This window comes from Phasianus colchicus, chromosome 3, assembly GCF_987193195.1.
Source record: "Phasianus colchicus chromosome 3, bPhaCol1.hap1.1, whole genome shotgun sequence".
NCBI lineage: Eukaryota > Metazoa > Chordata > Aves > Galliformes > Phasianidae > Phasianus > Phasianus colchicus.
The window spans coordinates 15,253,575-15,278,312 of record NC_143438.1 but is presented as its reverse complement, the minus strand read 5'-3'; the positions used below and the strand labels follow the sequence as shown (position 1 = coordinate 15,278,312).

The following is a 24,738-nucleotide window of genomic DNA, read 5'->3' as shown; positions in this document are numbered from 1 at the left end:
CAGGCTTTATGTTCAATTCCTGATGCCAAGAGAGAATAAAGGGAGTGGTTATTAACACCAGCTCAGCACCACTGCAATTGCAACCTGTTAACAGTCCACTGTTGTTCAGATTTGCTCTGTGCAGGGTGGAAACATCAGAATCAAACACATTTTAAAAGCAGGAGTCTGTCTGAGAGACTGCAAAAAAAAAAAAAAAAAAAAAGCCTTGTTAGAATATCCTCCTGGCATCTATTTTATTATGTTTTATTTACATTTGGTGATTTGAGGCACACTTCCAGTACCTTGTCGGACAGTGGATTTTGGAATCGCTGCCTCTTAGGCACACAAAGTCTAGTACCTGCCCCTTGCTGAAGATGCTGTTTTCTGGCACAGGCCCACAACTGACTTCACACTAATGTGGCAAGAGCCTGGATGTTGTGAGAGCTTCCAGAGGTTCTGTGAATGGGGCAGTCATTTCTGACACTTCTGTCTCTAACGCTGCTCTTCGGACTGTGCTGAGCCTTGGCCATGTGTCTCTGGAAGGCCCGCACAGTTCGAATAGCAAGGATACAGACCACGAAGCTGGCAAAGTACAAACAGGCGGCAGCTACGCCGAAGAGGCCAACGGCTGCATCGCCACCCTGGACCACGCAGTTCATGGAGGTGTAACCACGGCGCGCGTACAGCCTCTCACGCCTCTTGCAAGCTTCAGTGGCGTTCACCTGGGTGACGAAGTGCAAGTAGAGACCAACGGCGATGATGTAGCCCACGCCAGCCAGCAGGCTGAAGGCGCATTCACCACTGAGCAGCCCCGTCTTGAGGCGGTGGATGGGTTTTGCCCCCACAACGAGGAAGACGAGTGTGAGCGCTGCTGCTGCTAAGCTGAAGGCTACTCCGCCGTAGACGCAGGGGGCTCTCATCTGGGTGATCTGCATGTCCAGCTCCCTCACTTCCTGGAGCTCCGTGCCCTCGAAGGGGCTGTAGGCTGAATTCAGGTTAAAGGATCCGATGCCCAAGCCGCCGACGGAAGTAAAACCTGCAACAGAGGCTTGGGCAGCGCCCACGCAAATCAGCACCAAGAGGTTAACGGTGATTTCCACAAACTTCAAAATGCCTGTAAGGAGCAGAAAGATGGGAAGAGAGATCAGAATCATGTGCAAACTGGGGGTGATAAAAATCTATCCAAAAACATAACCAGAGAGCACTATTACTGAGATAGTCCTCCTGGCTACAGCAACAACAGAGTGCTTCTTTGAAGGGAAGAAGGGGGGAAAAAAAAAGTGTAAGCTCTCATGGGCACATTTCAGAAGTTGGGCAAATTACTTTTCTAAAAATTTGTCAGCGTGTTTGATAAATGGGACTCCGTGAGGGGAAAAATCCATAAAGATTTTACTGTGCTTGTGTTACTGCCAAGCAAAGCAAATAACGATTGCATTTTGGCCTGTAACTACTTGGCATAAACAGTCTGAACAAAATGCAGAGGTGAAAGCTGACAAAAACCTACAATCCTCTGATGGCTTAACAAATTGTGCAAGCTATTCAGATCCTTAAAAGTTTACTGCTTTAACGGACACGTTTTTGGAGCCTAAGTGTTAATTTGAACTTCTTATGTATCACTTCTCTTTCTCTATCTCTTACAGAAATAAAATCTCTTCATGAATATTAATAAACTGATTGCATAGAAAAAGCGGGGGAAGAGGACAAAAATACCTTATGTATTGAGGTAAGTGAATTTGATAGTTCGTGTATTCTTTCACACATACCCAGCTTCAAACGAAAGCTTTATGACTTCTGAGTTGAATCTTCTTTTCCTGTGCTATGCTACTGATAAAAGTAACCTAGGAGAAATGGCTTCTTGTAGTAGCTGCCTGTCAGGAAGGACCAGCACGGCTTAGATGAATCTGATTATTCTGTGACAGCTCACTAGGGGTCAGACTAAGATTAGTAAACATGACTGATGTTGAAGTGTAGCACAGCTAGAGTTGCCTATTCAGGAAATGAAAACCCACAGTGTATCACGTGCTGTTCCTCAAGTCCTGAAGCTAATTACTGAATTGTAAGTCTTATCCTGCTGCAGCCTGACAGCCAAGAATGTAAGATGCTTGACAGAGTGGTCCTATGTTTGCCTTTAAAGGGGGGTGGGATCTTTGGCTTGCATACAGACTTTCATTTTATGCTATTAGCATTGATCAGTATGGCATTTTCCTCCTGAGCCATGGCTCCGTTGCTGTCAAGATTGTATGCGCTTAAAAGAAAGGGCTGAAGCAGCACGAGGGATGATGGATTATTGGGTATTCTTGTTCTGCCCCTTCTTATTCCCTCCCCAGAGGGCTGAGGCAAGAAGTTCTTTCCTGCTGCTGCTTCCTTTCACTGGAAGGTACTTGTGGTGGTTTGACAAGGGCCTTTGGCTATGCTAAGTGTCAGCTTTTCCTGTACATCCCCTTGCTGAGCTTTAGAAAGGGCAATTTTCTGTTGTTAAGAGTTAGCACCTGCTGCAAATCTCTCCACATTTATAACTCTTGAAAATAAGCTATTCCAATCCCCATTGTTGCTGTTCCAAAACTTCCTAAGTATTCATACAAAGCATTACCTTCACTGAGCTGCTACTGTAGGATTGGAATGATGCATCCCTTTGCAGATGGAATGAACAATAAAACCAGTGAGGGCTGTTGTATTTTTAATTGCAGTGGTGGGTGCTTTATGGCATGTGTGAAAAATGTCCTAAAGCAGGCCATTCAGGTTGGGTGGGTTTTATATGTACCTGCATAGTTTTCACACATGCCTGTTGTAGAACTGATTGGAGTGAAAGCAAGGAAAAGAGGTTCATTAGCAGCTACTCCAGGAGTTATCTGTAATGTGTGGATTGACTTAAAAATAATAAAACGTGCAGTAACAAGAACTCCTGTGTTAAAGAAAAATCCTCAAATGATGAATGCTACAAAGCTGTGAATTAAAGGTCTGCGATGGCAGCCAGCAGAGTTTTTTAAGTGAACTACTAATGGAAATTCCCAAGGCCTTATGCAATCTTCAATTGGAAATATTAAGCCCTACAATATGTTCAAATCTTGACCTAGGCACCCTAAAATCTTTGTACAACTCTGGCCTGTTATCTGTTATAATTAAAAGCTGGTACTCAATCTACTACACTATTCCCTAGTCCTGTGCAACAATGAATGTGTTGCAAGACTTGAATCTTAAACAGCAGGAGGCCTGAAAACCATAGATTCATAGAATTGTAAAAATTTAAGGCTTGGATTTTTTTTTTCCTTTCTTAAGGTCAAAATCTTGGGATTAATCTAAAATTAAATATACTGATTTGTATTATCATACAATCATTAAGGTTGGAAAGATCTCTCAGATCATCCCATCCAATTGCCAACCCATCCCCACCATGCCCATTCACCTTGTCCCTCAGTGCCACATCCACATTTCTTGAACACCTCCAGGGACAATGACTCAACCACCTCCCTGGGCAGCCTGTGCCACTGCCTCGCTGCTCTTTTGGAGAACAAATTTTTCCTAACATCCAACCTGAGCCTCCCCTCCTGGTCGGACTGAAGGCCGTTATTTCTATCCTAAAATTAGCATAGTGAATAGCTGACTTTGGGAATGAGCCCCCTCCATACTGAGAAACTAATGAGACTCAAGTCAGGGTTCTTGGACTGCCACTTTCTTTCCTATGCTTCTTTTCCACTCTGCTTTTCAACACTAAAGGTGAGAAGAACTGATGCAATCTAGAAGGCTGTAGGTGTTGCCAGGAGCTTTCCAGAGGATTGCTTCACTCCTTCCATAAAATCCAAATCTGCAGTGGATGATAATTTCAATTTAATTGTTAGCTTTGTTTGAATCCAATCTTTGCTGCCATAAGTAGGATACCTGCTGTATCAAATAGGTTCTCTTCTATCAAATGCAGTCTTTCAATTTATATTGTTTATCTATTATTCACTGTTTTCCTCTCTTCTGTATTGGGTGCACGCTTGGCTATTGCTATGGCATTAACGCGTTAATCAATGGCTTTGTCTTATGCCAAATGGTGAGCTTAAATGCAGCAAAACAAGCAGTCAGGCTGTAAGCATATAGATCCACAGGCAGCTGACCTTAGTCTAATAGCTCCTACCCTTGGCTGGGAAGTCATCATATTCTTCCCCTACACAGCAATACTCTGGCCAACCATTAGGTCCTTCCAAGAGCTGTTTTAATAAATTAAAAGAGCAGGAAACGATTCAGCTCCTTTCTTGTGTGCTGCTGTTTTTTCCTGCAACTTTAGCAACTTGAAGTGACTCATAGAGGGTCTGATGAGCAATTGTGCTGGCACAAGTTTAGCAGGGGAAATAACAGCCAAAGAAGAATCAGAAATTCTCCATTTCAGGTGTGGTAAGCTGTTAAACCTGCATGCTTTGTCTCATAAACCTACCCTGCATCTGCCTATGTAGTAACAGTAACTCACAGCTGTTTGAATCTTGTATGCAGTAAGCTGTGAAGAGGCTTTTCCCCCTGTAGCAGAACAATCCCAACATTCAGGATCACTGTGGTTATGTATATGTGTCCATGAAGTAATAAGGTCAATTTGCATTTGTCCCTGTGTTTTTGTAGTGACAGCAGGACAGTCAGTCCTGGCTGTTTCGGTTGAACTCCCCCTAACCTCACAAGGGCCTGACTAAATAGATGCAGCCTTCAAAGTGTCTCCCTCCACTGTATCCTGGCACAGTAGGCACTTTATTTCCCTCTGCTGACTGCACAGGGACGTCTCCTGACTGACTCTTTTTGGTATCACTCCTTCCTCTGCATTTAACAACCCTGTGTATTTTTCAGGTATTTTACATCTGTTTTCTCCATGTGCATTTTGGCTTGCTCTCTCCCTCCGCTTCCATTGCAGGCCAGGTGCTCCCAGGAACGGTGGTACCCAACTGGCAGCCTCGGAGGTGTCCAGCTGTCCCTCAATATCAGAGCCAGGGGCGTAGGCCAGGACAGCTCACACAGGGCAAGCAGGTAGTATGAGGAAACTGTGTCAACCCACACAGGTAAGTGGTGCCTGAGCCACATCCCATTAGGGGTCGCTCGAGGAAAAGGGAAGAGAAGAACTAAAGGCTACAGCACACACAGTAGAAATAATTCACCCAGCCTTTCTCACTGAAAGTTGTTGTTTTGTCTTCCAGTTTGGGTAGCTTTCTGCTTTTCAGAGGTAGTGGTGTTTTTTGTTTTGTTTTGATTTTTTCCACAGGAGCAGACAAGTATTTTGACCATATATAGTGACTTACAAAAGCTGCAGACAGTCCTGAAAAGGATCTCATATGCTGAATTTCTCCTGACAGTGTAGGTTTTGCATTCCACAGAGGGTAAGTACACAGCTCGGTGCACAGCTTTGGTCACCTCTGGGCTAAATTGGCAGAAGGAATGCAATGGGTGGGAGAGGGAAGAAACATCAGAGGAAGAGAGAGATTCCCTTTTTGGAAGGAAAGGGATAAAAATGTGACAGAAACAAGGAGGAAGGAAAATTGAAGGAAAATGAAGAGGAAATGAAATGGAAAAAACAGTCACAACAGACTAAAATATTAAATCTGCAAGCAAAGTATTAAACTATCTTGCTACTGGTATTACATCCATATATATCCATGTATATATATCAGTACAAAGCAAGATCTTACTGAAACCAGTAATGAGAATGAAACCAACTTCACTGATGTAAGTTCAGGGTAACACAGAGCCTTCTTGTAAACAAACCTTCCCTATGCCACCACTATCTGTATAGGTCTCCAGTGTTCTTCAGACACTGGTGGTATTTAGCTTTCACTGAGTTATGCTGAACTCTCCCTGATGTTCAAAGAAGGAATAAAAACAACAACTCTAAAGCAAGAGTTAGGCAATATATGACCAACAGTCATTCACTGAATCTTGGCTTTTCAAAGGACCCAAGGGAACCATGTACTCAGAGCCAACTGAATTTTAATGGCACATAAGCACCCAATACGGGTAGGCTCATTTGTTTGAGATATCATCTTACTGGAAATGGAGGGAGAAATAGTTATAAACTTGGGAAAATTAAATTATTCATGCACTCCAGAAAAAAAGAATAACCGTCTTCTAATATGTTGTCCCTCTTCACTAAAGACAGTTTCTCCACTAGGAAATCTTGAAGGATAGCCAGCCTTATTTTCAATGATTCACAGAAGCCCTACAATCATAACTGGAATGCTCAAATCCAAAAGTATGGTCTTGTTTTTTCTGTGTGTAATATTCCCTTGAACAACCATTGTCCTACCTGCTCTATCCAGCTGTCACAGAAAAGGGTTGGCTTGATTTGCAGAAATACTCCACCAGTATCAATCCCCACACAGTTTCCCACCACTGTATGAAACAGATTTACTTGCCTTTGAGACAGTTTCAGTGTTTTTTTCCCTGCCTAGAAACAACTTTTCTTACCCCTGGTAGTTCCTTAAAGCATCACTTCTAAGCATGTTCTTGATTTTTCTCCTGTTAGCCTAGAATGAACCACCTTCCACAACCTTCTAAAAGGTGGAAAGCAGAAGGTCATGCATTAAACTGTAGCACTTGGTAATACTGACTTAAATGCAACGTCTGTAAAAGGCTTTACACATACTTGTAGTGCTGGTAGGTCTCAGCACGGTGACCTCGTGTTCTGTTTTTTGGGAAACAGTGCTTTTTCTTCCTACTGTACCCATGCTTCCGTCAGGTAGCAAAACAAACATCTTGTAACTGAAACAAACTTGGGCGGTCCAGAAAACAATGAAACGCTCGTTTCTTATGCCAACTTTCTGTAGGCACTCCTTTCATTCCAAGTGAAACATGGCCACCTTCAGAAAGTACAAAGATTGGGGTGTTATTGCTCCTTAAGTAACCATAGTGTGGCTGAAGGTAGATCAGGTTGGAGGAACCTGTGGAGCTCCTTACTCACTTTACAAGTTGTGGGTTGCCATACCTGGTAAGCAGCATTCCTGACTGAGTGGATTTTTCTCCTTTAAGGGAGCTATCATTGGTTGCTCAAGAAATACAGCTACGTCTTATATAGCATCGCTTTGCTGTATCATCAATTAGCTTTGAGAGCCACTTTGTGAAAAGAAGAATTTCTTTTGCTTCTAAGAATTTGGGTAAAGTGAGAGGAAGACAAACCCAGTAGCAAGAAGGATGGTTACCAAATGTGGGCAGAGTCAAGCCCCATGTGTTAACAGGGCAACTATTTGCTGAAGGTAGAAATTGGTATCTCTAACTACTGTAGCTCCTCTTCATGTTTTTATAGAGCTAAATGGCTATTTGTATTTCACAGCAAACAAGATTTAATTCCAAATGAAACAGTCCTTAGAACAGGAAGGTTACCTGCAACTCTGCTATGCACTCCATCTATCTTGTAAATGTGACATTTTCATTAAGCATTTTGAATCATCTAGATTATCTTCATTTGTATAGCTCTATACAATTCCCACTAGAAATGTCTTCTTTCTTTCCAATTCCAAGATTAAAACATGTAATGGCAAATTTAATGTGTTAGTCACCCTGTATTTAAATATACGTTGCAAGAGATAGGAGGGGAATGCTGCCTAACTACAAATGAGACTGCAGGGGAACTTAGTACTCCATCCTCATAGCAAAAATATGTTGAAATAAATTAACTGTTACAGGAACAGTGTATGACAGCTTTGAGCACAATTTAAAAGAGCTAAGAATGCAGAGGCAAAATGTGAAGATAAAGACTAATCCCACTAGGTGCCTCCACAGAAACATATGTATCCTATTGACTAGGCTGTTGAAAAGATCTATCTTGTACTGCTGAATATACTTCTCTAACACTTATTTTAATCCATAAAGTTATCTGCACTGTGTGCATTTAATGACCCTTCAATGTTTTTCAACATATGTAACTGGAGTTATGGAAAGTCTTTTACTTCAATCCAATGCCTCCTGCAAAATACTACTTCCCTGCCATCAGAGCTCCACAGCATCAGATGTTAGGTAGTGTTCTGCAAAGTCCTGCTCTCAGGTCAGACTAAAAGAAGAACAGTATCAGGACATAACACTGCAACATAACAATATCAGTATAACTGTTATGAACAATGGCATAACTCAAAGTGGGTGTCTAACAGTGAGATCCCTCTGCTCAGGGTGACTTTTCACCTCTGTACTTTTTCCAGTCTCAGAGTATTTGCCAGCATCCTTAGCTACAGGAAAAACATGAACTGCTTTATGAAAACAAAAGCTTATAGATGTTTACATTTGAATTAATGCTGGCTTGTTAATGTACAAGTATATCTTGGAGAAAGTCATTGTTACTCCCTAATTCTATTTCCTCCTCCTAATAAATTTGGTTTGATATTTCCTGCTGGCTTTGTTTGAAGTCAGAGGCTTTTATTGTTGTTACAAATGATAACGCTGTCTTGTTAAATCCTTCAGACTGATTTCCTCTCAGAACAACTGTGGCTGCTGTAATGCAGGCTAAAAACACGATAATTTGGAAGCACCTACAATATGCTGAAGAAATCGGCCACTATTCCCAGCCCCTCCTTAAGGCAGCAAAGATCAGAGATTCAGTTGTACTTTTACTACCCAGTTATAGATCACAATTTTTTTTTTTCCTCATCTTTTAAAGTGCTTTTCTAATCTTTTAAGTTCTAAGTAGCCCTTACGTCCTTATGTGCTAATTGGGCTGAAGAATTAAAAAAAAATGTTAACATTGTAGTTCTGGCTAGCATAATACAGTTCCATACAAGGCAAAAGTGCAAGCATTTTCTGAGTCTGCTACTGAGGATGGGAGAATTTTGGTTTACCTTAACCATTTCAGCAAAACTAGCAGCAGCATTACCCTACAATTCCATCACTCCACCTCTTTCACATCAATATACGTAATATAATTAAAAGCTTTGGAGGAAAAGTGATCAAACATCCATGACCAACATAAGATCAGCAGTTCCCTCCTGAGTTTGGTGCAGATTTTGTTCTCCCTAATGTAAAGGCAGGAGCACGGCAGTCAGACTCGAACACTTCTCGTGTTCCCTCTGGTAACCAAAAGGAATGAATTTGACAAAGAAAACATTATTACTAATTTAATTTTCCTAAGCAGAAGACAGAGCTATAGAAATTTAATCTGCATCAACAGTGAAAAACAAGTTGGATGTGTTTTTCTGAAAGAATTTCAGCACTAAGAATTCCAAGGCCAAAAACTCTGTGTTGTTTTAAATAGCATATGCTATTGTGCTTCAGCTGTAAGAAATGGTTATTCCAAGCACTAGTTCCTCGGCTGATGAATGGCTTGTCTTTATCAAGTGCAGTTTATTTCCAATTCTCATATAATCATATAAAATATCTACACAGCTTGACACCATTCTATAAACTGTTGTGTAATACAGAAGCAGAAGGTGGCCAACTTCTTTGTTTTTATTGTCTTTTGAATCTGTGATCTGCAGATCCCCAAGTGTGATTTTCCTATTAAATATAAACACAGAAACGATACATAAAGCTGGTGGAGCAAAGGAGAGTCAAAAGTTTCATAGAGGGAAGTGGTTCAAAAGAATCAGGAGATACAAGAAGAAAGGCAATCCAAGTAATAGTGTATCTGATTTTCCTAAAAAGCTCATGGTAAAGCCTCCAGCCAAAAGCTCTTAAGGGACACAAGCTCCCATGAGATAAAAGGAAAGATCATCTCACAGATTTGTAGTGGTTAAAAGAAAATAAAAAGGAAACGCCTGGTTTTCAAACAGATGGAATTAAGAGAAATCTTAGTTCTGTGCTACCTGTGTAGAGTTACACCTCTATTAGCAGTGGAATGTGAGTGCATCCCTAGAATGAAACAGGTGGAGATTGTACAAAGGTATGAAACACAACTGAAGTGCATACTGTTTTTCAGTTCAGAAAATTCCATGAATCTGAAGTGAATAATCCACAGGACAGCTTGCTCATTACCGGTCCTAATTGCTACATTCCTCCCAAACTTGCACTCTAGTATATAATTTGGGAGGATGTATAATCTTTATACAATCTGGTACTGCTACCCAGATGATCCTACCTAGACAGCTTTGAATGGGTATTGCTCACAGAATTTTTAAAGTTTTTTTTTTCTCTTCTGTTTTTAAGTTGAAAGGACTAAAATGGAGCAGAATGGTTTGAAGTCTCTTTAGATGCTATCAAATGCTCCCGATAGTAAAAGACTTTAGAATCAGTTGTCAGTTATTTCTTCCAGTGTATTCAGATTGGGTTTATTTTCTTAATGCAGTTGTAGGGGAAAAAAAGAAAAAAAAAAAGTGTGGGAGGGGATTAGAGAGGGAAGGAGGCAATAAAAATATATATATATTTTTTTTCAGCTACAGCTTGCAGCTAAGGTGTGCTAGAAGGATCACTGGTTTTATACCAGCCTGTTTGTGAAACCTCAACTTTAGTTTTTTGGGATATTGCAGATGAGGAGCACAGTGTCCAGCTGAAGTAAATACTGCTTGGAGCTCTGGTTGTCTACAATTCCTCTATAGTTCGACCAACCAGTCAACTTGTACAAAAAGCATACGTATAGTTGCTAGGGAAAAAAGAAAAGTAAGATATGTAGTGAAAGGAGAATGATGCACTGCTAAGGCTCACATTTCAGTTGTTGCTTTGGAAAAGATTGTGGTAGATACTTGATTTCCCATCCTTGTTTGATACTGCTTTATTTTGAAATTATGGCAATCGGGAAGGGGGATTTCACCAGACTGCTGATAAACTATTGGCAAAAGAAAGAGAGAGTTAAAAAGCATTTCCAGGAAGTTTCAATGCTGTAAGAAGTTGTAGCTCACATGCACTGACTTCCTTTCGAAAAGTTCGTGTTAGTTTTTCATTTATAACATTTGCTATCTGATTGCAGGGAACAGAGAATTCTGAAAACAATTCTAAGAAACTACACCAAATTTTCAGAAGCTCAATGAGTGGTCGAATTCTCACGATTTTACCAACTCCCAATTTCTTTTCATTTTTTTGAAATCAGACTGCCAATAATGGGGTTTGTTTTCTATGTGATTTCTTTTCCCTCCTCTGGTGTAAGCTCAGCCATTAAACTTTTGGAAAATACTGAGCAATACCTGGGGGAGGGGTGGGAGTGAAATCATCATTGTCAACTGATGCATCCAAATCTGGGACATTTTGAAAATGTTAATGATGCTCGATGCATTGAAATAATGAGAAGCAAATGGGAGAAAAAAAAAAGCACCCCACACTAAGCTCTTCATAAGCCTTATCAGCTTCTGACCAAAGACTGTGCACCTCAGCTTTCCACTTAGACTGCAGTGAGCCTTTCCAAAAAACAAAGAGGGAAAACTTTGAAAGAGAAATGTGTATTTTAGCTACATTTTCTTTCAATTTACAGGATTTGCTAAGTGTTAAGGCTGACTTCCCCCCACATTAACGTTCATTTCTCTCCCCATTGTACCCATTTTCTAGCTATGAAAAAATAACAGTTATTTCTGACGAGCTGTTTTACTGGATTACATGTCCTTAAAATAGTTCTGCCTTTACAGCATGTTACTTTATAAAGATGCATCAGTAATGACTGGATTAAATACAGAGTTGAGAGTGTGAGAAGAACATGTTGGAATAACCCAGCATCAAAGTTTCAACAGCAGTATTTAGATTGCCTACTCACAAATCCCAAAGCTTACCTCTTGTTCCACAACACATCACCTGTGCTGACACTGTGGCTGCGTATTCTGGACACACATCTTCAAGTATCTATGATACTCTGTACATTTTACTTTTCAGATTCTTCCAATTACTAATTTACAATTACTAACCTGCAGCCATGTCATTCATGAATTTCATTTTCATATTTTATGTATTCCCCTGGATTTACTTTGTTGTGCTTATGATCACAGACAGAGAAACCTAGAGGAGCCTTGGGATGGGGAGGAGTGGGTGGTAGGCAGTAAGAATCGCACGTACCTCTTGTTGTGCATACCTTTGAGCACTTCATGGACAAGGTTTCCTTGGTGGGGTAATACTGTGGTGGTGGGTCAAAGTACTCCTGTGATGCTGCTGAAGCTTTAGAGTACGGCTCTGAGCAAATGGTGGAAGCCCTTGAGTGCTGGCCACCATGGGTATCTTTTGCTGACCTGCAGCAGAGTAAATGGATAATATACAGTAACTAGATCATGCTGCAATGACATAAAGGCTCCCTTAAGCATAATGAATGTTTAAGGTTGATGAGATTTACATTATTCTGCGTGAAAAGTGCAACTGCTCTTTTAAAATGAGTTAACGCTCAGCTTAAAAGAAATGGTAAATTGTTTTGTAAATGCTTGTTCTAATCTAAACGTTCTCCTTCATTTGAAGGAGACTTTGAACTTGACTTTTCAAGGTACAGCTGGATGATGCTGAATTAGTAAGAGCTATTTTAAGTCTCATTCCATATTTTCTTTTTAAAGTCTTCCTATTCGATTACTATCTTTAATTTCTTATCCACGTATCAGCACTTTCAACTGTTTTGTTTCCTAGCATCGTTGCACTATGGTTTATCTTCATCCAATTCCAGATTTAACTTAAAAATATTATCTTATGCATTCACACTAAATCATGTTCATTGTAGTTTTTTACATTTTAATTAAGACCTTCAATAACAAGACCAATGCTAACAACTCCACGAGTAGTTGCCAACAGCTCTTTTTGGCTGAAACATTCCTGATTTTTCTGACCTTTGTCCTGGGTCTTGTGCAACAACCAAGGCATCCTGCACAGCTGTGTCACATAAATTAAATAAGCTATGTGATTTATAAGACTTCCAGTTAACTTGAAAGCAATCCCTTTGGTACTTCTGATGCAGCTGCTTCTCTCTATTGTATCTTGCTACTTGCCAGAAAACAAAACAAGCAAAATAAAATTAAAAAAACCCTCCCCCAATGTTCAGTATCTGAGTACAATTAGGAAAAAAAAAAAAAACAACTTCTTCTAGATGTTTTTTTCCCCCTCAAAATGGGCCTCTTCTGGCTGCCTTTGCTCCTGTTTTCCTTCAGGACTTTCCAGCTCAGGGTGATGCAACTCCTCCTCAGCAATGAGAGAAACCTTACTATAGAAGTTTCAGACAGAAATGCATTGTGAAAGACATACTTTGGCTAGATAGTTCTGGCTCACAAGGGATGAGAGCATTAGGCACCCAAATTACAGTTCCTACAATACTCTTCCCATCTCTTCAATTATGGGATCTGGAGATCTTTAGGTCAATAAATCTAAGATTTCACCAAAATACTGTAATTTTCTTACAAAATCAGTTATTCTTTTCAAGATTGGTAAGCAGAGGAAATGTTGTTAAGTTAAGCCAAACTGCTTTAAAAAAAAAAAAAAAAAGATGAAAAGTTTTTTGATTAGTTGCAGTGAAGCCTCGTTCTTGTCAGTTTCTTGGTTGACTGCAAGAACCATCTCCATGGTTGTTACAGATCTGTAGCTGCAGTTTCCCTTCCTCTAATCCTCAGTGTACATGGGGATGGTCTGTTAGCCTTTATAGTCCTCCTACCATTTGCCAGTGTGTCCTGCCATTTATAAGTAACAGCAAAAGCAAGTCCAGAGAAGAGCCTTACTAAGAAGAGGTGGTTTGATTTCCAGCTATCCTCACACACGTTGCAAGATAATTTAACTATATTTGCTCCTGATCTATGCTCTCACTAAGAGCAATCATTATCATTCAGCCTCTAAAGATGATTCTTAGGCTGATTTCTATTCCCATTTTTCTCATTTCTTTTTCATGAATTAAAAGAGAAGAAAAAAATACAGTAAGTAGTTTTTGTAATAGGATTATCATCCACATCTTTTATTCTCAGCTGAAAGTACTCTTTCTAGTCCATACAAGCGCGCTCCACTGCTGCTTTTATTCTCATCCCATTTTTTCTTGCTTAAGTGTGTATTATCAGGGTGGATTTCAGTATTTCATCTTCAAAAGAACCTTTATTATACCTATCTCCTCCTTGCTCTTTGATTCTATTATTACCTTACAACCATGCTCCCAAAGGCTAAGCAGGTCTGAAGAACACCTTACTGACCAAACTCATTCGCTAATGTTTACAACTGCAGATCTCCTACAAAGCAGCCAGCAGCATGCCCTCAAATAAAAATAGTCTAAGATCAGTTTTAATATGCTATAGGCTATCCAGGCTGAAAGGAGGAGTATAATATCCTGAGAACTGATTTGTCACTCCATCTCTTCTGCTTCCTTATTTACTTATTGCAGTGATAGTGGCTGGCCTGCTATGATGTGCCACAAACTACCCGAGGCACTTAAATAAGTACATTTATTGACTGCAATTATTTAAACTGATTTTGTTTTGGATTACAATTAACTTGTTCAAAGCTGAACCAACCTGCACATTCAGTAAGTCCCTTTGCTGGTACATATAATAATACAGCATGTATTGGCAAGTCTTGACTTACTGTCACCTGCTGACCAATCAATCCCTTAAAAAGCTGTACACAGAGCCATCGCCATACTTCAACTACTTGTGATCTGGCTTTATGCAGAAAACCCTATGAAATTCACAGATCTGCCTGTGTCACACAGCCTCTTTCTGCTTCCTCTTAGCCTGCAGCTACCCTGGAGTTCAATAGAAAGATTTAAAACTGTTTAAAATTTCAAAGTGTAGAACGGTTTCCTGATTCTTAATGTGGAATTCTCATGCTTCATGATTTCAGGTGAAAGCTTTCCTTAATACTGTAATGTGAATGTATTTAAAAGCAAACAAACAAAATAACAAACATAGCAGACTTGCTGTGATATGCTCCTTTAAGGTGATAAGACGTACCTTCCATTGTATGGGCTTGGTTTTTTTGTTTTTCTGTCTTCCTCATATCCAACAGATCCACGATTCTCATGGTATCCACGTTGCTTATCTTGGTATCGCTTCCCAGCATGAGCCATCTTGTCTCTTACATGTGCTCTTTATTTCAAAAATAACTTCCTGCCCCAGAGGAATAAAACTGATTCATTTTACAGCTCCACTCAAAGTTATTCATTGACTGGTGCCCACAGAATGCATCCATTTCATGCTGACTCCAGACACAGTAAAGACTTCCTTAAGAAAAGTAGGTAGTAAACTTCTTTAAACTACAAGTAACTTCAGTAAAGTAGATTTCTCTACTTTTTCCTATTGATCAAGAAGGACATTTTTCTATATTCAACAGTTTTTACACTGAATTTATTTATAAGATCCACTCTTACTTTCCTGCTACAAGGACAAGGCGTGTTGGCCGTATAGAGAAACACAGAATCATAGAATCGTTTGAGTTGGAAGGGGGCCCTTGAAGATGTCTAGTCCAGCTGCCCTGCAATGAACAGGGACACCAACGGCTAGATCAGGTTGCTCAGTGCCCTGTCCTGCCTGACCCGAATGTCTCTAAGGATAGAGGAGGGGAAGTGGGGGGCATCCTTTAACTCTCTGAGAAACCAGTCCTTCGCTAACCTAATTGTAAAAATCTTCCTTACACCCAATCTAAACGTCCCCACTCTCAGTTTGAAGCCATTTCCCCTTGTCCTGCCACAACAGACCCTGCTGAAGGCTGTCTATTTGAGCCCAAAGCTGTGAGAGGTCACTTAGCACAGCACGAGCACCTCCGCGCCCCTCAGCCCCAGCAGCAGCACAGCAGCACCCACGGTCGATGTGGTTTTGACTGATCAAGCTCAGGCCTCACATAATGACTTCCCTTCAGTCTCCTCTGGGTGCCATTAAGGAAAGAAGTCGATTTTTCTTTCCGGCCAACTGACAAAGAGACTCTCCTCGGCTCGGCTGCTCCGTTTGGAGCAGAGGGCTCTTTGAAAGGCGGCTAAGACCCCAAATCTCAGCGAGACGAGGCCCAGCCCGTGCCCCCCAACCCCTCACCTGAGGGCAGCGCGGAGCTCCGGCTCTCGGCCAGCCCAGGTCCGCCCTCCACCACCCGCCGCTCCTCCCGCCGCGGGGGGGCGGCCCCTGGCGCGGGGCAGCAGCTGCGCCATACCCGCCCGGAGCTGCCCGGCTTCAGCGTGAGGCGCTGCTGCCACCGCGCCCGGCCCGGACACGGGGGAGAGCGAAACCTCGGGGCCGTGCGGCGGCCCTGGCGTTGTTTACTTTAATAAACGAAGGCCTCGGTTCTCCTTCTGGAAAGCGGGGGCTCTGGGAGGGGGGAAGGTCAATAAAATGAGAATTCAAGCCCCCCTGCCTCTCCCAGCAGCTGCCTTTTTAAAATTACTTCTGTTGCTTTTAAAGCCATGCAGTGCTTGGGGTTGGAAAGCCTGTGCTGGTCCAGATGGGTGGCAACAGGCTGTTCAAAGGCTGTGGCACTTGTTGGTGACTTGAAAAAGAAGGTGGCTGCTTCATACCCTCAGGTGTAAAGCTGTTTTGTAGCTAACTGCCCGTGCAAACACACAGCGTACAGTCTGTTTGTGTGGTGCTCTGCTGAAAGGCCTTTCGCTGCTGAAGCAACGTGTGGCCGTTCTGGGGCTCTGTCTCTGCTCTGCCAGCCTGCGATACTTCCCCACAGGAGCGCTGTGCTGCTCTTCAGGATGCCCGCTGTCCGCAGGCTTTGAAAAAGCAACAAACACAAAGCCTTTTTGGTAGAGGATATCTCCATTTGTGTAGAGAGCCATGGGCAGACCCATGGACTGGCAGTGCTGTGTACTGGATGCTCATTGTGCAGTCCCATAGAGAGAGCTGTCGGTGCCGGAACAGTAGGATGGTGGGGCTCACATGGCACAGTGCCCAGCTAATCTGCAGCTTTGGAAAGTTTCCTGAGGCCCGTGGTGCAAGGCAGAGCCCTGAGAAGAGCTGGGACAAGAAAAAATTCTTGGCTTTCCAAAGGCTTATACAGCAACACACTCGGGGTACCAATGTTTCTTGAACTTGGGCTTAAGATGTGCAGCTGTTACAGTGCGGCCCTATTGTAGGGCTAAATGCAAAATCCCCTTTAAGTAATTTGTGGGTATCAGAGGAACTGCTGCCCTTGGAATGAGGAGATAGCTACGGGAACTGAGTACTTGGACATGCATTTTGTAAATTGCTGGAGCACAGTAAGGCTATGATTTCCTGCTCCAGTTGAACTGTGTTAACAGCTTATTCTGCTGTTTACCATTCCCATCTCTCCTAGACCTCTTTTACTGTTCCTGTCTTTAGCCATACAGTTTGTCTTCTCTTTGTCTTGCACCAACTCTGGTGCTCACTTGATCACATAGTAAGCCAATTCAGCTTGCTTTCCAGCCAAAACCAATTTACTTTCTGCTGTTTTAGTGAGATGAATTGGCTTTGTGCTGCAATCAAATGTGTGCTGGAACAAGGACTTGGCAAAAACACGTCTCAGAGGGAAGAAACTGGGGGGAGGGATGTGGGGAGAAGGCTACCTCTCTTGGCAGTGGTGAGTGCTTAATGGAACTGAAGCTTTAATGTGGAACTACGGTTTAAGATGCTACTGCCTACCATCAGTTACTTCACAGAATCATAAACCCATTTGGATTGGAAGGGACCCATAAAGGCCATCTAGTCCAACTCCCCTGCGATGAACAGGGGCACCTACTGTGACATAATGTTGCTCAGAGCCCTGTTCAGCCAGGCATTGAATATCTCCAGGAATGGGCATCTACCACCTCTCTGGGCAACCTGTTTCAGTGCTTTGCTACTGTTATTGGAAAACCCTTTTTTCACATATCTAGTCTAAATCTCTCCTCTTTTAGTTTGGAACAATTTCCTCTCATCCTATTACAACAGACCTTGCTAGAGGGTCTGTTATAGCCTTCTTATAGCCTCCCTTTATATACTGAAAGGCCACTATCGGGTCACCCCAGAGCTGAACAGCCCCAGTTTTCTCAGCCTGACCTCATCGGATCCATCCATTGGATCATTTTTATCACCCTCCTCTGGATGTGCTCCAGCAGCTCAGTTTCTCTTCTTTTACTGAGAACTCCACGCCTGGGTTCAGTACTCCAGGTGAGGTCTCACCAGTGCGAAGTAGAGGGGCAGGATTGTTCCCCTTGCTCTGCTGACCATGTTTCTTTTGATGCAGTTCAGGATACAGTAGGCTTTCTGGGCTGTGAGGGCACATTGTTGGCTCATGTCCAGCTTGCCATCCACCAGTACTCTTTTTTGGCTGTGCTCTATCCTTAAACACCCCAGATTGCAATGAGAGCAGGATTTGCCATGACTCAGGTGCAAGACTTTCTACTTGCTTTGCTGAATCTCATGAAGTTCTCCTGTGCTCACTGCTCCAGCATGTCTGGGTCCCTCTGGATGGCATAACATCCCCCAGGCATGTCTACTGCATCCAGGCTGGATGTGGGTCTGGGCAGCCTGGTCTGATGGTTGTCAACCCTGCACATAACAGAGGGGTTAAAACTAGATCATTGTGGTCCTTTTCAATCAAGGCCATTCTGTGATTCTATGATACTGCACCTCACAGCTTGGTGTCATCCACAAACTTGCTGAGGGTGCACTTGATCCCACTGGTGATGTCACTGATGAAGACACTAAAGAACATCTGTTCCAATACTGACTCCTGAGGGACACCACTCATCACTGGTCTCTATGTGGACACTGAGCCTTTAACCACTACTCTTTGGGCACGATCTCACAACCAGCTCCTTGTCCATCAAATAGTCCAGCCATCAAATCCATATTTTTCCAATTTAGAGAAAAGGATGTTGCAGGGGATTGTGTCAAAGGCCTTCCTGAAGTCCAGATAGATTACATCAGTGGCTCTTCCATTGTGCCTTGATTCAGTTACACCATCATAGAAGTCCACTAGGCTGCTCAGGCAGGATTTGCCCTTGTTAAAGCTGTGCTGGTTGTCTTGTATCGGCTCCCTCCCTTCCATGTGCTTCCAGGATGTTCTATTCCATGATCTTTCATGATCTTCCCTGGCACAGAGGTGAGGCTGACAAGTTGATAGTTCGCTGGGTCATCCTTACTACGCTTCTTAAAAATGAATGTGACACTGCATTTTTTTCCAGTTACCAGGGACTTCACTTGACTCACATAATGAACAAAACACTTTCTCAGTTTGAGGCTGTGATTTTGGTAGCAAAGACAGTTTAATAGCAGGAGTGCTTTACTGCTTCTAAGTTTCTAATTAAAGGTAGTGTGGGATAGTTTGCCAGATTTCATGCTGAAGATGATTAGGGTACTTATATTAATTCTGTTCTCCCATCTGTATAACGGAAACCTTTGGAAAATCCATTCTTAATTTACATCTGGCAAAGGATGTCTGCTCTGCTCTTGACACTAGATACAAGGAATATTGACTTACACAGGCAAGGTTCATACAAGCAGTGGATGCTTCTCCCTTGGTGGCAGAAAATAAGCTAGATGGAGGGTAAGAATAAATATGTATATAATAACCACAGGAAGGCTTGGTTGGAAATTGACTTCTTTTTGGTGTGGAAGAAGGGGTTGAAATATGAAAGAATCTTGGCAGCCATCCTCTACAGTTTAACAAGTGGTTTTGATAAAGTATTTCTTTTTTGGGCTAAAAGGATTTAGGGTGTTGCCATTTTTGTTTGATGGAAGACTGTGTGGAGCTGAAGGGATGTGATTATAGACTGGATAAAATTCACTGAAGCTGACAGCCAAGGTAAGAAAGAGTTTAAAAAGTGGATAAGGTCATGGTGGAACCAAGTTGCTGAAAAGACAGAGCCAAAATCCACCCAAAATTAAGTGCTGAGATCTACATTCAAATCTTAAATGTATAACCAAAGGGTTTTTCCCTGAGAAAATATGAAGTGAATACAAATTGTTGAGATAATAGTTAGTGGAGCTATCTATATATGACATAAGAACCCACTAAACAACCCACAGTAAATGAAGCTGGTTTGGAAGAAATAAGCAGAGCTAGTGGTAGGAATATGTTTCTAAAGTGAAAAAAATAAAATAAAGTAGAAATCTCATGGAAGGATTGGATACAGTACTGGCTGAATTTAGATGAGAACCATCAAGGAAAAGAAAGTTTTCATTGTTTCTTTTTAACTTGTTGAAAATGCCCTCTTACATGTAAAGAAACAATTTTATATCAAGGATATACCTGATTGTGCCATCAGTTTCTCCTTTTAATAGAAATAGCTTTTGTGGATGAATTTTGGCTGACTGCTGAGTCCAGAGGGAGTAATTTAGAGAAAATGAAGTGTGAAACATTTTGATTTTTTCCTAGCGATTTACTATAGTAGGTAACATCTGTGTCTTGGATGAATGCAGTCCTGGATACTCTCTCGAAAAGAATAAAAGAGAAGAGAAGAGAAGAGAAGAGAAGAGAAGAGAAGAGAAGAGAAGAGAAGAGAAGAGAAGAGAAGAGAAGAGAAGAGAAGAGAAGAGAAGAGAAGAGAAGAGAAGAGAAGAGAAGAGAAGAGAAGAGAAGAGAAGAGAAGAGAAGAGAAGAGAAGAGAAGAAACCAATCCACCCAAGAAAACCTTCCAATAACAACAGTCCTGAATACCAAGCTAGATGCAGGTGCCACAACCAGGTCTCCAGGGGTAGATTTCCCAGCTAGACAGTGGGGCACCCCACTGGAGTCTGTTCAGTCTGACGGGAATGCTAAGCTCCAGAGATCAGCAGGACTAAAAGTAGCTTCAGAAATTGTTTTCCTACCCTCTCAGTGCTGCTTTCACACTAAATCTGTTGTTTGTTGTTATAAACAAGAAGAAAAGAATTTGGGTTGAAGGCTTTCTTTTATTGCTTTTTCTTCCTTAAAATGATTTTGAAATCTCTGGTCTTTTGGATGGAGGTAAATTGAATTTTGAAACTAATATGTTCTGTGTTGGTCAATTTCTTCTGTCATAGAGAGAAAAAGAAACAGCACAACACCAAGTACTGCTTCAGCAAAAGGAATCCTTACTGTGTGCTGCTATAAATTTTAGAGCATTGCAAACCACTGTTAGGCTTCTTTTATTTCTGTGTAAGGTAGCCTATGACTTGTTTGCTTAGTGGTTGCTTTTTTTCATGGACTAAGTCCTTCCCAGAGTCTGCTGAGCAGTTACCTATTTCTGATTTAAAGATCCTACAGTGTGGCCTTCAGAAAAATGGGATTTTGCCACACAATCTAGCCTCCAGCTGGGGAATAGTCTGCTTCTAGGACACATCTGAAACACACTGCAGACTGCGAGGGTGAAGCCTTGAATCCCAGAAGGCTGTTATCCATGGGCCCCTTCTTATTTATATCAGCTTGAAGTGTGGAGCTATAACACCAGCATCTGTAACACTCTGCATCATCACAGCTGTCACTGTCATGCTGACTTTCCTCAAGTCCTGCTGTTACTGGCCACCCAAGCTGTATCTGAAACCTTCATCATTCGTTTTCTTTTATCCTGTTCTTAAGCTCAGTTGTAAGCCATCATTCCTATTTGCAAATAACAAGCAAAACCAAAAAGGCTTTTGAAATCTGAGGCATGGTTATATTATTTTTTTTCCTCTTTTCTGAAGAGTCCTTTATCAAGAATTACATCTACATTGTGCTGAACTTGGAAGAATCAATCATAGAAACAAGAGATAGCTTAGGTTGGAAGGGACTTTAAAGCCCACTGTCACGCTATAATGTGGTGGAAAGTAGAACAATAATACTGGGGGTGGCAAAGTGTTTGGCTGCAGCAAACGAGGACAAGCCCAAATGGGCAGCTGTGGACACAGAAATGAAGGAAAAGAGCTGCTTATCTTGGGAAGGCCTCAGGTAGGCAGGGAACTCCAGTGAGATACCCTCACCGTCACTGCCAACCCTTAAATGAGGTCTGGAATTGGGTGGATCCTGGCTCCACCCCTTCCAGTCACTCCTGAGCTCCCCTGGGTTTCCCCTGTCTTTCCACCAGGCTCTCAGTCACTGGTTCAAGCCATGACTTAGTACTTCCACTACACCTACTCAGCTCCAATCCTGTGCTATAGGCAGATCTGTCACCGCGAGGTGAGGCTGCCCAGGGCCCCATCCAACCTGGCCTTGAGCATCTCCAGGGATGGGGCACCCACAGCTTCTCTGGGCAGCTGTGCCACTGTCTCACTGCCCTCTGAATAAAACATTACCTCCTCACATCTAAGTTAAATCTTCTCTCTTTTAGTGTAAAACCATTCCCCCTTGTTCTACCACTATCAGTCCATGTACAAAGTCATTTTCCTTCTTGTTCCCTCTAGGTATTAGAAGGCCACAGTGAGGTCTTCCTGGAATCTTCTCCAAGCCAAACAATCTCAACTCCCTCAGCCTGTCTTCACAGGAGAGATGCTCCTCTGAGCATCCTAGTGGCCTCCTCTGGACCCACTTCACCAGCTCCACATCTTTCTTGTGCGGGGGGCTCAGACCTGCCTGCAGTTCTCCAGATGAGGCCTCACAAGGGCAAAACAGGAGATAAGCAATCTCATGGAAGCTGCAATCCCATACTGCATTTTCTTTAATAGTTTACAATTTAAAAAAATATTGGGCTGAAAAAATAGTTCAGGACTGAAATTTGTTTTTCATAGACACTTAGAACCTGCTCAGATCCATGCCTTGCTCTAGAAGTCACATTGATATGGCTTGATGAAGAGCCTCTGTCTTTACCTGTCTGGAGATCTCTTGTCTCGGGCATGTTTCTGGGTGCCAGCTTGTAAATCACATGAAATTACAGCAAGAGGAGCTATATGGGAGCTCAAGCCACATCACTGTCTCCTAGCATGAATACATTACATTCCATACTTTTATATGAAAGAATTTATATTAGTGAAATATTTATATTGAAGGTTTACTAACATGGTAGGAGCTCTTTCTTCTTTTACAAGAGGTAAGAATTATGAGCAGTCTGCCTTCTCTCTCGTTTTATCTACTCTCCCATCTACTGTTTTTCTTTTCTCATCTGAACACAGATAAAATCCAGTAACAGTGGATATTTGTTTTGCGGTCAAAACTATCAGGATTGGAATCAGCACTCCTGGCAGCCATCGGAAAGAGTTCTTGTCCGTAGAAAATTTATGAAGGTGCAGAGATGCTGTATTCAGTAATGTGACCTTAAAAGGTATCCAAACATTTTGTTCCTGATCAAAACACACAATGCTGTGGGAGTGAGCTATTTACATCTGGACTGCCTGGGGCTGTAACACTGGCAAATGTCTACACTAAAAAGGGAGAAAGAGGAATTAAACTTAGGTATCCAGTTCACACCATTTGTCGCAGTTTTGTTTTGACCTCCTGAAAAAGAAATGCAACAGTGGCATCCTGTGGCCTGAACAGCTAACGACAGGTGTGCCTGCTGTGGGGCAGCGTCTGCACTGAGTTCTCCCTTCACTGAGTGGTAAATAGAACAAATTATTTCAATAGTTGTTATAGGGTTTTTTGTTGTTGTTGTTTTTTGTTTTTTTGTTTGTTTTTGTTTTAAGTCTGTAGTACTTCCTGCATGTACACTGTATGTTTTCAGTCTGAAGGAAAAAGCTAAAAACTGCCCATGTTTTTCACTGAAGGCTTTCTACTGACTGGGTGATCTAATCACCAATTTATCTTACATTATGCTGTTTGTTTTCCCACCAAACTCTTTGGGTGCTCAGGACAGAGGATGCCTTCAGTTGCTCACCTAGGAGACAGACTGCTGGGCTACAGTCTTGTTCTGCTGAACGTTTCCTCGGAGAAAGGAATAGGCTGAGAGTGCCCTGTTTTCAAGTAACCCACTGTTTAGTGCACGGTACTCGGTCTGAAAATCAGCATTTCAAGAAAGTCCAATCAAAAGACCAGCAAGAGTTGTTTTTACTTGCATCTATATTGTATCCTAGCACGTGTGTGCGTATGTGAGTCTCCTGTGCTTTTGAAAGCCCTAGCCTTTACTTGTTTAACTTGGACGGACTGCAATTTGCTTACCTCCTTACCAGCAGATATTGGCAGCTGCGATCAGCAGGCGTTCTAAAAGCTTGCATGCCTGCCAGAAGGCGCTTTAATGAGGAACATGCAGGCTCACCTGCACTCCTGTGGAGAACTGCCAGAGAAGCTGCTGATAGCCTCATCTCTCCCTCTTCTCTCCATGGTTTTGCCATCACTTCCCTTTGGGAAAAGAGGAGATGTTAAGGTGGTGTCTTTAATTCTCTTAGTTTCTACTTCTTACCTTCAGATTTAGAGGTGTAAATGCTACCAAATGCTCAGCATCAGGAAAAAAAAAGAAAAAAAGAAAAAAAGAAAAAAAGAAAAGCAGACCTTACCAGCAAATGGAACAGCTTTGATCATTTATATTTTGCTTTTTCCTGTGTCCAGAAGACTTCAGCCCTCAGTATGTTCTCATGAGAGGCAAAACACAGGGGACAGGAAAGGACGTCCCTGGATGTCTGTGTGTAGAAGAACCTAGCATTAAGTTTCCCATTGTGCAGGAAAGTCACAGCGATTCCCTTCTTGGGAATGTTGGAGTTTGAGGCTGGGGAATCAGAACAGCAGTAAGCAGAGGTTTAATTGCTGCCTTTAATAATGAACCTGTACTCCTAAGATTTTCATGGAATTGCTTAGCTGAGCTTGCACCACAGTTTCTCACCAGTATTCATCCCTGGGCTGTCTCTTATAACATTCACATGCCTGAAAACAAACAAATGGTAAGTCTTGCTGTGGCTCCAGTAATGTTAAACTGTGCTCCTTTTTGTCAGTTAAACTGACAATGAAGATAAGAGAAGCCGGTGTTGGTATCATCTGTTGCATAACAAACCACTCTTGACAAAAGAAGCAGCCTCCTGTCAAACGAATTTCCTTTATAACTGCCAAGGGGACTATTTTTAGTTTCATCTGCCATTCTTTACTCCTTAATCGTCTGTTTCGCTTTTTCAGTTTTGTCTGTTTTCCTCTTTCCCATCAGCTCTGATACCAGGTGATAATTTGCTTCAG

The 24,738-nt window shown here is 42.0% G+C and overlaps 1 protein-coding gene across 4 annotated transcripts; it reads right to left on the bottom strand.

The window, feature by feature from the left end:
- Nucleotides 1-216: 216 nt before the first annotated feature.
- LOC116226389 (MARVEL domain-containing protein 3-like) lies at nt 217-24,738 on the bottom strand. Of its 4 annotated transcripts, none has more exons than XM_090137032.1 (4): nt 24,072-24,738; nt 23,834-23,916; nt 11,887-12,056; nt 217-1,093 (listed from the first exon to the last, which is right to left on the bottom strand). In XM_090137032.1, the coding sequence occupies exons 2-4, from the start codon at nt 23,896-23,898 to the stop codon at nt 387-389; spliced, it is 942 nt and encodes a 313-aa protein (XP_089993158.1). In that variant the 5' UTR covers nt 23,899-23,916; nt 24,072-24,738; the 3' UTR covers nt 217-386. The 4 variants fall into 4 exon arrangements, with proteins under 4 accessions (XP_089993158.1, XP_089993157.1, XP_031445123.2 ...); XM_090137031.1 differs by lacking the exon at nt 24,072-24,738 and adding an exon at nt 14,730-14,885 and having other exon boundaries at nt 23,834-23,891; XM_031589263.2 differs by lacking the exons at nt 23,834-23,916; nt 24,072-24,738 and adding exons at nt 14,730-14,885; nt 15,804-21,331.